Source organism: Motacilla alba, chromosome 3 (genome assembly GCF_015832195.1).
Source record: "Motacilla alba alba isolate MOTALB_02 chromosome 3, Motacilla_alba_V1.0_pri, whole genome shotgun sequence".
Taxonomy (NCBI): domain Eukaryota; kingdom Metazoa; phylum Chordata; class Aves; order Passeriformes; family Motacillidae; genus Motacilla; species Motacilla alba.
In genome coordinates this window covers 4,156,578-4,169,042 of record NC_052018.1, presented here as the reverse complement: position 1 = coordinate 4,169,042, position 12,465 = coordinate 4,156,578, and the positions used below count along the sequence as shown (strand labels likewise).

The following is a 12,465-nucleotide window of genomic DNA, read 5'->3' as shown; positions in this document are numbered from 1 at the left end:
CCCGGCACCGCCCCGGCCTGCACCGGGACCGGACCCGGCACCGGACCCGGCACCGCCCCGGCCCGCTCCGGGACCGGACCCGGCACCGCCCCGGCCCGCACCGGGTACGGCACCGGCAGCGGCACCGACCAGCACCGGGGCCGGCACCGGGAACGGGCACCACACCGATCCACATCGGGACCCGGCCACGGAACCGGACCCGCAGCCAAACCGAGACCCAGCCCCCGAGCCGGACCGGACCTGGGCACGGAGCTGGACCCAGCCCCAGTACCTGCACCGGACCTCAGCCCAGCCCTGGACATGGACCCAGCACGCGATGGAAAGCTCGGATGTGGACCCAAACTGAGAGCTGAGACCTGGCGCTGGGTATGGACACGCGCCCTTCTCTGGACCAAGCCCCGGACCTGGATCCAGCCCTGCTCCAGCTCGCACAGCCCTGGACCTAGCACGAAACCGGGACCCAGAACCCAGCCCGGCACCAGACAGAGAACCAAGCTCTGGTCACGGCTCCCACTTGCCCCAAGCACACCCTAGCACTCCACAGTGGGTAGAGGCACACACTGGCTTTGGCATCCACCTACATCTGTGCCCTGGTGCTGTGCACATCTGAACAGCCACCCACGCTTGAACCCACCTTTTGTGTATGTGGGGATGCCCAGCTGCATCTGCACCCACCGACTGTTTGTGTGCAGGCAACCTCCCACCTCTGCACCCACGTCTGCATACACCTACCATGCACATCTGGGCTCCCATGCACCCAACACCCACCTGTGTCTCAGCCCCCACCCCCCCGTGCACATCCTGCAACCCTCTGACACCTTGCTCTGCATCCCAAAGTCCCCGTGCTGAACCCCAAATCTCCCTCATTGACCAGGGAAAGGCCTGAGGTGCCTTCCCTATCCCACCCCCTTCCCAAAACCACACCCCAGCTCGATCTGGGGGTGTAGCAGTGGGGACAGAGACAATCTGAACAGGTCTCCAGGGCAAAACAGTGGAACATTTGGTGTTATTTATTAAAGTCAATCCCTAAAATCCCCCCAAAGCTCCTCAGGGAGCTCCAAGGACATGAGCGGAGCAGACAGGGCCCTTTGGTGGCTTTGCTTAGGAAAATCAAGGTATAAACAATGTTTTGATTTGAAAGATCTCCCTTCAAGCAAAACATGGATCCTTTTGCTTCCAGGGTCTTGTTCAGCTCCTCCAGCATCCTTGGATCCCCACGGGTCCCTCACAGATCTGTCTTGTGTCCAGTGAGGATGGATTCACAAGAGGGAGAAAACACTGCTCCAGCACATCTGAGAGAACTGAGCCGTCTCAAACCTGGTGTTGAGAGCACAAAGCATTTTCCTCCAGCCAAATCCAGCTGGGGAAGCACAGTCCCTGGGTTCTCATTAAGCACTCGGTCCTATTAGGCAAGTCCTGATTAGTGGGCTTACCCTCTGCTCCCCCCTCCGTGGTATTGTTTAGCCTTGGAGCCATGGGCACAGAGCTGCAGCCTGGGCCCTGCCTTTTACAGGAGCACTGAAGGCACCAGAAAGGGATTTGCAGCAAACCAAATTTAATTAAAGGGGGAAAAAAATAACCAAAGTTTCAGCTTGGAAAAAAAACCCAGACAAGTAACAACAGCCCCAGGGCAAATAAATCTATTTTCTGTAAGGTCCAAGTATTGTGTTTCAATGTTGTTGGAAGTGAAAAGATGGTTTTTCCGGGGAAATCTTTCTTGATGGGGGGGTGGGGAGTGGGGTGGTGTTACATCATTTTGGAGCTGGAGGGAATGTTTTTCACAAAACCAGGCGTCCGTGGACAATGTTCAGAAACTGGGATACTGGAAGGTGAGATCCCAGCAGGGCTAGGGAAAGGCTGTTACCCCACTCAAGCCCAGTTGGTACAACTCCATCTTGCTTTGTTTTATTTCACCTTGAAAGAGGGACAAGAGTGACAAGCCAAGGGGACAGTGCCAGCAGTCAGGACAGCCACATTCCCAAGCCCAGGCACTTGCCTGGGTATTGTTTAATTTCTTAGGGACGTAGCCTCTGTTCCTGTTCCTGAGCCTGTTTGCTCCTTTTTCCAGATCACCAGAGTGGCACAGCCAGTTCTCCTGGGGAGCCCTTGGGTCACTCCCTGCATTGTCACAATTCATGCTTGGTTCCTGCTCCCATGTTGCCATTGAGAGCTCCTCTCACCTGTGGCATTGAGCTCTCCTGGGCTGGGGCATGACCCTCCACCTCTCTAAAGTGATCACAGGGTTTTCTTAAGAAACAAAATGGAAAAGAAAAGGGTAATTGGAGGCAAATGAGCAGAAATTTTCTATTCCAGAGCAGGCAAAAGCACTGGACAATCTGTCCAAGCACAGGGGGATGGAGATACCCCTTGCTCCAGCCCTTCTGTGGGTAGCTGAAGCCCAAACATTGGTGAGGAGCACTCCCAAAAGCTGGGCAGATCCTGGTCTAGCTCAGGATCATTCCTCATCCGAAAACAGCTTCATGGGAGATGCTGCAGAAGGAGCAGAGGATCTGCCCGGGTCTCCTCAAGCATTTGGGATACTTGGAAGATGACATCAGCAGGTTGCCAGGAGCAGCTGGTCCATTGCCCCTCTCTCTGCCAGCTGCAGTTTTCCATCCTGGGTTTGGACTGGCCCAGGCCTCCATGTTGCTCCACACAGAGCAGTGACATGGGATTTGTGGGATTTGTGCACCCTGAGGGTTGATCTGAGGACAGACCAGAGTGTGGAGTGCCCAGGTCACCCACCTGGGCACAGCTCCAAGGATACAGCACCAAAGTCACGACTCAGCACCATGGTGGTGACAGCTGGTGCCAGTTCTACCAAACCTCCAGGCTCCCATTGTGCATCCCGTGTGATCTGGGGCATCTCCCCTCATGCACACACCTTTGGATATGAAGGCACCATGGGATATTTGCAAGTCAATGACTCTTCTCCTGAAGAGGGCAAGACCCTGACAGTGATTTTCAAACATTCCCCAAGGCTCAGTGATGTCTGTGAAGTAAAAGGAGATGCCCACAGCCAAGGTCTCATTCCTCCAGGAACTCCCTGTGTACTCCACCTCCAGTATCCCAGAGCTCCCCATTTCATTCCCACTGGCTCCCAGTGCAATGCCACGCAGCATCAGTCCTGCACCTCCCTCTCCTCTCCTGTCATCGTCCCCGGAGGGACTCCAAAGTCGTGTGGATGTGGCACGTGGGGACATGGGTTACTGTTGGCCTTGGCAGCGCTGGGGAATGGCTGGACTGGATGAACTCAGAGCTTTTCCAACCTTAATGATTCCATAACACAGGCGCTGGAGGTGTATCTGGAGCTTGTGCAGCATCTCCCTCTGGTGGCAAAAGGACAAGAAGTTTTTGGGGAGAAACTCCTCCCCAATGTGATTTTCCCAGTCTGGCAGCATTGGGAAAAATCTGGAGGTGCACCAGGTCACTGGGCCACAGAAGATGGGAAGGGTGGGGAGGGGGGTCTGAAGCTGTGATTTGCTGCTGAAGTCCTCCTACTTCAAACAGAGCTTTAGAATTCAGTAAAGAATAGGTTTAGATGGGAAATAGGAAAGAGATCCTTCCCTGTGAGGGTGGGGAGGCCCTGGCACAGGGTGCCCAGAGAAGCTGTGGTTGTCCCATCACTGGAGGTGTCCCAGGCCAGGCTGGACGGGGCTTGGAGCAACCTGGAATGGTGGAAGGTGTCCCTGCCCATGGCAGGGGATTAGAATGAGATCATCTTTAAGGTCCCTTCCAACCCAACCCATTCTGGGATCCTCTGATCAAATACAGGTTATTTCTACAGCAGAGACCTGTGGCTCAGTGCTGGGAGTGTACCAGCACACAGGACTTGGACCCTTGGGTACAACAGGGCTGTCACACAGGCTAGAAACCTTTAAGGATAGACAATCCATACTATCCCACCTGATTTCACATTGCTCCCAAGGACAAAGTGGAGCATGACTCCCCAGTGACCAACTCTCATCATCAGGGAGCAAAGCTGTGGGAACACAGCCCTCACACAAACACCTTCATCCCTACCCCAGTCCTTGTGCACCCTCTGTCCCCAGATTCCCCCCTTCTCTTTTGCCATTCCTTGATCTATCCAGGATTTCCACAACCACCTCATCTGAGGTCAAAAGTATCAGCTCAGAGTGCACCCCTGCACTGGGGATGTGCTCTGAGAAATCAAAGTCCACATTTATTCCTGACTCTTGTGCACGAAAGTATTCTTTACTTTCTCAAAATTGTCTGTTTCTTTTCTGACTGGCCTGTGGGACAGTTTCATGCTGGCTGAATCTTTTTCTAACACCCAACCTTAACCTTCCCTGACACATTTTCATGCCATTCTCCCAGATCCTGTTGCCCAGGTCCCTTCTCCACCCTCCCACTGGAAATCCCAACAGACAACTCATCCTGGGGCTGCAAAAGCCAAGACTGGGAAGAGAGACCCTTCCACACTTATTTTTACCCCCAACACGAGACACAGACACAGCAAAGGCTGGTTTGGGGTGTTTTCAAGCATAATTATATATTATCAAAAGTAGAAAACCAAGCTAGATAAAAATTCCTGCAGTGGCCCAGCAGCACTGCTGCCTTCTATGTGATCCACACAATGAAAAAGGCTCTGGAAAAGCCACTGGAACTGCTCCTGCCTGCAGAGCACAGGGGGCTGGGGTCCAGATGGAGACAGGGAGCCTTCATCCCCTTGGAATGCGTCTTCACTCCATACTCAGCACCAACTGGGTTTTCCATGCCCCAAGGGAACATCTGGCTGGGTCAGCCCTGAGCAGCGAATGCATCATGGAAGCTTTTTTTTAATAATTCATCACATGTCTGTGTTGTCCCTGCTGCCACAGGGCAGGAAAGGCAGAGTCCTGCCCACAGCAGGACAACAGCTGGAGAGCACAGCCAGATGTGCTCCAGCTGGCACTCAGGAGCCTGGTGGTGAATCCAGCTGATCACGCCTCAATTAACATGTTAAGCCATGTCCTGGGCACAAACCTGGGCCCTGGGCACAAATCCATGCCCAGCCAGCCTGGTGGGAAGCACTGGCTATTTCTGAGACCATGGCATTGATGGTTTTAGTTCCTGACACAAATAAACCCTGCCTGCTCTGTGGGTTTTATGGTGGCGGTAGAACTGGTTTGAGATTTGGCCAGAGGCTAAGTTTAGGTGGAAGCATCCAGGCAGATGTGGATAATAACCTGGTAACCTGGTCTAGTGTCCCTGCATGTGCCAGGGGTTGCAACTGGATGAGCTTTAAGGTCCCTTCCAACCCAAATAATTCTGGGGTCCTGTGATCTGTGGCTGGAAGGGGACAAGGAGGAGGCTGGAGAGAAAAGACCACTTGAGGAGGCAAGACAGTGGGCAAGCAGCAGGACATGGCTTTTGCTTGTAATTCCAGGTTTTGAGGTTCTGGTCTGCAGCAGGACGAGAATCTGCAATCCTATGTGACCCCCAAAACTGGAGCTGGTAAAGGTCTCAAGATAAACTTGGTGGAGAAGAACAATCAAGCAATACTGAGCCTTACTTGAGGCCTTACTCTGCCCAGAAAGAAGGACACCTGAGAGTATAAGCCATCACTTTTCTGATTTAGGCACTTATTTGCCCTGAGAAAACTGCTTTGGCCAGCACTGTAGCCCCTGGAGACAGCAACCAGATCTCCACACTGGGACAGGCCAGCAGCTTGTGCAGGCACTGGTTTAAGGACACACCTCAAGCCGTTGTCACAAATACACCAAAGGCAGAAGGCTCTGGCTGCCTGGCAGGTCTGTGACATAAATAAGCTCATTAAATAACCAGCCCTGGACTTTTAGGGCTTTTTAAGGCTTTTGAAGTTCTTCAAGACTGCCACTAGAAGATGTACTGGAGGGAAGATGATGTCCCAGTGAAGGAGGAGCACTCTGCCCCATGAAAGGGGCACCGTGGGGACAATCTTCATCCCACCACCTCTTGCCATGCCCTGTTAATGAGACAGTCACCCCAAGGCTGGCCCAAGGTGACAGTGCAGCCATTTACAGGGTCACTCTGGTAACCCAGACAGGTCTGTCTCCTCTCCCAGCTCCCCCAGTCCTTGCTGGGAACATTTAGGGCCGGCCTTGGGGGTGGAGGTGAAGCATGGTGACCTCAGCTTGCTCCTCACCACAGTCCCCTGCGGGCCACATGGGTGGGTGTCCCAAAGGTGATGGCACCCCACAAGGGCACCCTCTGTCCCTGTGGGCTCTGAGCCCTCTTTGGGGAGACCTGCCACCCCACAGCTGCCCGTGTTGCCAAAGGAAGAGCTTCTCTGCAGACACTTGTGGGCACAAGCACCCAGGATTGGGCTGATGCTGGCCATCCCAAGGGACATATCCCCTCCTCTTCCTCCTCCTCCTCCTTCTCCCAGGCAGCCTGGGGGAGGCTGAGCTTTGCTGTCCCTTTGCACCAGGGCCATGCTTGTGGCTGTCCCTGTCCCTGTCCCAGGTGAGGCGATGCCTCCTGCACTTGCACTGAAATACACAGAGGAGCTCTCGGTTGAATCCGGGGAGAAGCCACTGGGATGGGATGTGGATGGGGGAAAATCAGGCTCCTGCCCTGCTCCAGCCTCCTGTGCCATTCCCAGAGCTCCAGCGCTGGCTTTGATGTCTCCTCCATTACCCACTGCCAGTCCAGAGGGATGGATGTCCCTCATGGGGAGGGAAAAGTTTGCCCCAGGCTCAGCACCAGGGGGTTTCCCCATCATCCATCCTCCAGGAAAAGCCTCTCCCACGCCACCATCTCCGAAAGCTGCGTTGATCACGGACAGATCTCCTGTCTTCAAGGCCAGCTTCACCAGCAGCCAGTGGTGATGGTCTGTCCAGCTGTCCTCCAAACACCCTTTGGACTGCAGCAGCGATGAGCTGGTCTCATTTTTGGGCTCTGTCTTGGTCCCTTCCACTGGCAAGGACTCCTCATCTCCCAAAGTCCCTGAACTCTGCCCAGCTTGGGAGCTCTCTCCAGACACCTCCTCATCCCCAGCTGCTGCAGCACTGCACATTGTCTCCAGGAATCCCTGCCAGATCTCTGTGGACTTGGGATGGAGCAGGCTGTAGTAAATCACCAGAGCTGTGGCACCTGGAAAGGAGCAGAAGAGTGTCACTGAGGAGTCCCAGCAACTGTGGGTCAGCTGTGGAGAAGAGGCCAGACCTTGAAGCACCTCCAGATCAAGACCTTTGCAAAGATGCTGCTGAGAATCAGATGTATGAGCAGCACATCTTTCCAGCATTTATGGGGATGCAAGAATCCCACTTGAGCAGATTTTGGCAAAGGAAGTGCACACTCAACCCCAAATTTAATCTGGATTAATTTGAAGACTGAAAGTTGCCCAGTAGGGAGATGTGTGATGAAAGAAACCTTCCATGTCACAGCATCTCCATCCTCTGGCCTTTAAACCAGTAAGTTTTTAAGGAAGCTTCCTACTTATACCCTAAACTCATCCAAGACCACAGGAATTGCTCCTTTTCCATCTCATTTCTTTAACACAGTTAATCTGAGTGTTTGGGGAGTTGCACAACTTTCCTCTTCCCTCTTCCCACTGGGAAAATATGACCCCGCTTGGCAAAAAGATGCTCCAAGGGCTGGATCCCCTCTGCTCTGGAGACAGGCTGAGAGCTGGGGGTGTTCACCTGAAGAAGGATCCAGGGAGACCTCAGAGCCCCTTCAGGGCCTAAAGGGGCTCCAGGAGAGCTGGAAAGGGACTTGGCACTGGAGGATTCTGGATGCTCATTTCCTGAAACTACTCTCAAAATGTGCAATCCAGGCACTAAAATCAATGTTCTTACCTATTAAAGACCCTGACATGACAGCCCCAGTCACAGTCAGGCTGTTCCTCAGCTCTACCTGCAGGAACCGGGTGCCCAATAGCAGCAGGAGCGTGTTCTCCATCAGCATTATCTGCAAGGCAGAGGGAAGAGAGTCATCGCTTAAATCCTTCTGATGGCTTTAGATATGCCTCTCATAACAGAAAACATCCATTTTCTGGATTTTCATAGATTCTTAGAATCACAGAATGGTTTGGGTCGGAAGGGACCTTAAAGCTCGTCTTATTCCACCCCCTGCCGTGGGCAGGGACACCTTCCACTATCCAAGGTTGCTCCCAGCCCCATCCAACTTGGCCCTGAGCACTTCTGTTATATTTTGCACCTAATTTATCACTTAAAACATAGAAGTTGTCAAACTGAACTTTCTGCAAGGTCTTCACCTACTTTTTACCACTGACATTGTAAGGCTGCCTCTAAGGAATCAAAACCGGGGCAGAAGGCACATCCACCTCGGTGACCACGTGGCTTTGTCAGGACACAGTAAAACTCTGGATTTTGAGCAAGTGGTGATGTGAGAGATGAAAATGGAGAGTCTGAAGCTGTTGCTCGCCCCCAGCAGCTTCATCCAGGCAGAGTACAAAACAATTCCAGGTACTCACTGCATAAAATACGGCCACCCTGGTCCTGGAGGGGCCGGGCCGAACATTGATGTAGCAGAAGATGTAGACAGCTCCCAGCAGGCAGTTGAAGAGCCTCCAGCGGCACGGCTGGGCCACGATATCTGTCTGCTGAGCCCCCAGCCAGAAGGACATGAGCAGCCAGTGGACCCCTGCAGGGAGAAGGGACTGGATTTGCAAAGCCATTCCTGGGGGAGGCTGCAAACAGTCCCAGCAGCAGGAGCATGGCAGGGCTGACATTGGGGTGGGATGTAGGGAACAGGATCTCACCTGCCACAGCAAAAACCCAGAAGGAATAGAGCCTGGCAAAGAGCACCAGGGCCAGCACCCGGGTCCCCAGCATCCCTGTCCTCCAGAGCAGCAGGCACAGGATGACAGCAGCTGGTGGGCTCAGGTGTCCGGGCTTCAGCAGGGAGGTGAAGTGGCTGTAGGAGACCAAAGCCCAGGCCAGGGACAGCAGGGACAGCCCGGCACTGACACCTGTGTGGGGACAGGGGCAGTCAGGGCTCTGATGGAGGCCCAAATGCACAGCAGGGCCAATTCTCTGTGTTAAGGAGGTGTTGGTAGCACGGCACCCCCATACAAGCCAGACACCCCTTGATCCTGCCAAGTGAGTCACAGAATCAAGGAATCACATAAGGGACCTTAAAGGCCATCTAGTCCAGTCCCTTGCGATGAGCAGGGAACCCTTCCACCAGACCAGGTTTCTCAGAGCCCTGTCCTGTGGCTGCGACAGTTTAGTCAGAGAGAGAAAGCCAGATAAACTTTCCCAGGAATTTTCTGGGGAGTTTTGAGAAAGCTGAGAGAAAGAACTGAAACAATCTTGCAGCTGGTGTTTTGAACAGTTGTTTTCTCATAAGATGTTTACCAAAGGGTGTCTTCTTAATTAGCCAGTGGTGATGGGGTGTTGATTAAATGACCAGTCAGGTCCGTATCAGGACAGTGTATAAAAAGGAATGGGTTTCCAATAAACTCAGGATTAGCCTGCTGAAGAGAGTTAGAGTTTATGTGTCACTTCATTCCTGACTCAACAGTGACACTGCCCAACCTGACTTGAATGATACCAGGGATGAAACTGGAGCATTTCAACTAAAAATCCTGCTAAATCTGGTCTCTGCAAGCTTGGCATCTCCCTGTGGATACCCTCTGATTATCCGGAGTACCCTCTGAGTATCTCCCTGGGGATACCCTCTGAGTGCTGTCTCCATGGACAGAGCTCTGCAGCTCCATCCCGGTCACTGCCGTCAGACCAGAGATGGACAATGAGCGATGTGACCTTGCACATGCCATGACTCCACACTGCAACCTCCTTCTTTGCACTCCTGAAAGTTCACTTCTGGGGCAAAGCAGCCACCTCTGAGTGCTGTCTCCATGGACAGATCTCTGCAGCTCCATCCCGGTCACTGCCATCAGACCAGAGATGGACAATGAGCGATGTGACCTTGCACATGCCATGACTCCACACTGCAACCTCCTTCTTTGCACACCTGAAAGTTCACCTTTGGGGCAAAGCAGCCACCTTTGCATTCAGCCACAGCAGGTCTTTCAGCCACATTTGTCCCTGCTGCTTCACATTGAGGCTTCCCAGTCCCTCTGCAGCACATTCCTCCATCCAGAGTGCACACACATCCCTCACCCAGATGCATCACCCCTGAACCATCCTCCTGGGAACTCACCAGGGATGAAGCCTGCTGGGTCCACGGCCACCACGACATAGGCCTGGAGCAGCAGGTGGGGCAGGGTCTGCAGCAGGGCCTCCAGGAGCCGCAGCACAGAAACATCCCCGAGCTGAGCCAGCAGCTCCCCGGCACCGCCGCCCATCTTGGCCGCCGCCCGCACAACATCCCAGTACCTGCAAGAGCCACCGTGACGGGATGCCCACCCTGGCTGGAGGAAGTCTGGGGCTGCACCCGGGTTGTGGGGGGTGGGTGGATGGCGGGGAGTGTCTCTCACCGCTTCCAGAGGCCCAGCTGCAGGAGGTGGAGCGCCAGGAGCCAGCAGCCGGGTGCGTGTCCGTCTGCCCGGAACCAGAGGATGCTGAGGAGCTGGGCGGCGTAGCCGGGCACCAGGCAGGCGATGGTCAGCCCGAACCAGCCCAGCTGCCCACGGACAAGGTAGTGGATGATGGCACAGAGCCCTGGAGAAGGGCAGAGAGGCAGTGCTGAGGGATGACACAGCCACATCCCCCCCCAGCAACTGAGCGGTGCCATTCATAACCAGAGAATCCCAGAATGGTTTGGGTGGGAAGGCACCTTAAAGCTCATCCCATTCCACTCCCTGCCATTGACAGGGACACCTTCCACTACCCCAGGCGGTTCCAAGCCCTGTCCAACCTGACCTTGGACACTTCCAGGCATCCAGGAGCAGCCACAGCTTCTCTGAGCAGCCTGTGCCAGGATCTCCCCACCCTCACAGGGAAGAATTTCCTCCTAATATCCAATGTAAACCTGCTCTCTGTCAGTTTAAAGCCATTCCCGCCAGAACTCCATCTCCCAGCCCGTCCAGGGGGTTCGCAGCCCTTGTCCTGGGCTTATCTCCAGCTGCCGGCTCCCGGTGGCTTTGTCAGCTGAGGCACAGCCACCGCCACCGAGGGGCCCGGCCCCCAGGAAGGCTCTGATAAAAAGCTCGGGCTCCAAAACAAACAAATAAGTAAATAAGCGCGGGGGAAAAAAAAATTCCATTTTTCAAATATGAAAAAAAAAAATCCAAGAGGACGGCTGGGCCCGCGGGGATGCCGGGAGCAGAACCGCGCATCTCCCCAAGCGCGGCGCGCAGGGATGACAACCCCCCTCTTCCCGGTACACGGAGGTGATTCGGGACCCCCGGGAGATGGCCGCAAAGGCGTCACTGCCAGCATCCCATCCGCCTTCCCCCTCCCCTCCGCCGGAGCGCAGCCCCGCGCATCCCCCGCGCATCCCCCGCGCATCCTGCGCGCATCCTCCGCGCTCACTCACGGGCGCCGCTCTCCGCCGCCAGCAGCGTCAGGCTGAGCCTGGGGACGGCCCCGCGCATCCTGGGAGCAGGACGGGGAGGAGGAGGAGGAGGAGGTGGGAGGAAAGGGAGGAGAAGAAGGAGGAGGAGGAGGTGGGAGGAGGAAGGAGCCGCCGGGGCCGGTCCCGCTCCGCCCGCCTCTCCCCGGCCTCACCGGGCACCTCCCCCAGTGTCCCCTCCCCGGGCAGTGTGACATCACGGTGCTTGCGCCACCCCCGGGGGCTTGGGGACACAGAGACCGAGCGGGGCTTCCCCATCCCGAGCCCCCTGGAGCTGCTGCGCGCTGCCGCAAGCCCATCCCGTACCCCCCAAATTGTTGTGCCCGCCCCGATGTCCCCCTGGCTCTTGCGCGGTGGCACAAGCCCATCCCGATGTCCTGTGGCTCCTTCAGCACGGGCTCAAGCCCATCCCATTGCTCCCTGTGCTGTTGTTCACTGGCGCAAGCCCACCCTGATGTGCCCCAAAATGTTGTGCGCCGGGGCACGCCCACCCCGGTGTCCCCCGCGCGATGCCCGCGATGTCCCCGCGTCGCGGGGATGAGCGCTAGGTGGCAGCTGGGACATGGTGTGCGCAGAGCCATAAATTAATCCCGCTGTTTTCCCGCCTTACCACGGAGATGAAAGCGCTGTGAGATGGGATCCCAAGCATCGGAGGTTGCAGGGGCCCTCTGGTGTGCATTTGCTTTTTATCCCGATTTCCAGCCCCGCAGCCTCCAGGCCCGATGCTTTTTAGAGAATAAATTCCCAGCAGGTTGCTACAGCAAAAGCCACGAAGGGGAGTTTAACTAAGGCAAAATATCACCTCTGGTTTTGGTGGGTTTTGCAGTATTCTGCAGGAAGCCCCCAAAACTTTGTACATCAGCTGGGCTGTTGGATGTATCTGTGTTCCAGGACTTTCATACATTTATTGTTGCGTTTGTTTGGGGTTTTTTTTTATTTTACTGAGATTTTTTGCAACTCTGGCAATAAAGCCCAGGCTCTGCTGTGTAACAGGAGTGACCAAACTGCTCAGCAATGTCCTTGCCTGGTTTCCCT

General features: G+C 55.0%; 1 protein-coding gene across 3 annotated transcripts; it reads right to left on the bottom strand.

Moving 5' to 3' along the window:
* Nucleotides 1-4,487: 4,487 nt before the first annotated feature.
* XKR5 (XK related 5) lies at nt 4,488-11,648 on the bottom strand. Of its 3 annotated transcripts, XM_038134063.1 has the most exons (7): nt 11,395-11,648; nt 10,394-10,577; nt 10,117-10,292; nt 8,711-8,920; nt 8,423-8,592; nt 7,785-7,896; nt 4,488-7,077 (listed from the first exon to the last, which is right to left on the bottom strand). In XM_038134063.1, the coding sequence occupies exons 1-7, from the start codon at nt 11,450-11,452 to the stop codon at nt 6,008-6,010; spliced, it is 1,980 nt and encodes a 659-aa protein (XP_037989991.1). In that variant the 5' UTR covers nt 11,453-11,648; the 3' UTR covers nt 4,488-6,007. The 3 variants fall into 3 exon arrangements, with proteins under 3 accessions (XP_037989991.1, XP_037989990.1, XP_037989989.1); XM_038134062.1 differs by lacking the exon at nt 11,395-11,648 and having other exon boundaries at nt 10,394-10,664; XM_038134061.1 differs by lacking the exon at nt 11,395-11,648 and having other exon boundaries at nt 10,117-10,664.
* Nucleotides 11,649-12,465: the final 817 nt, after the last annotated feature.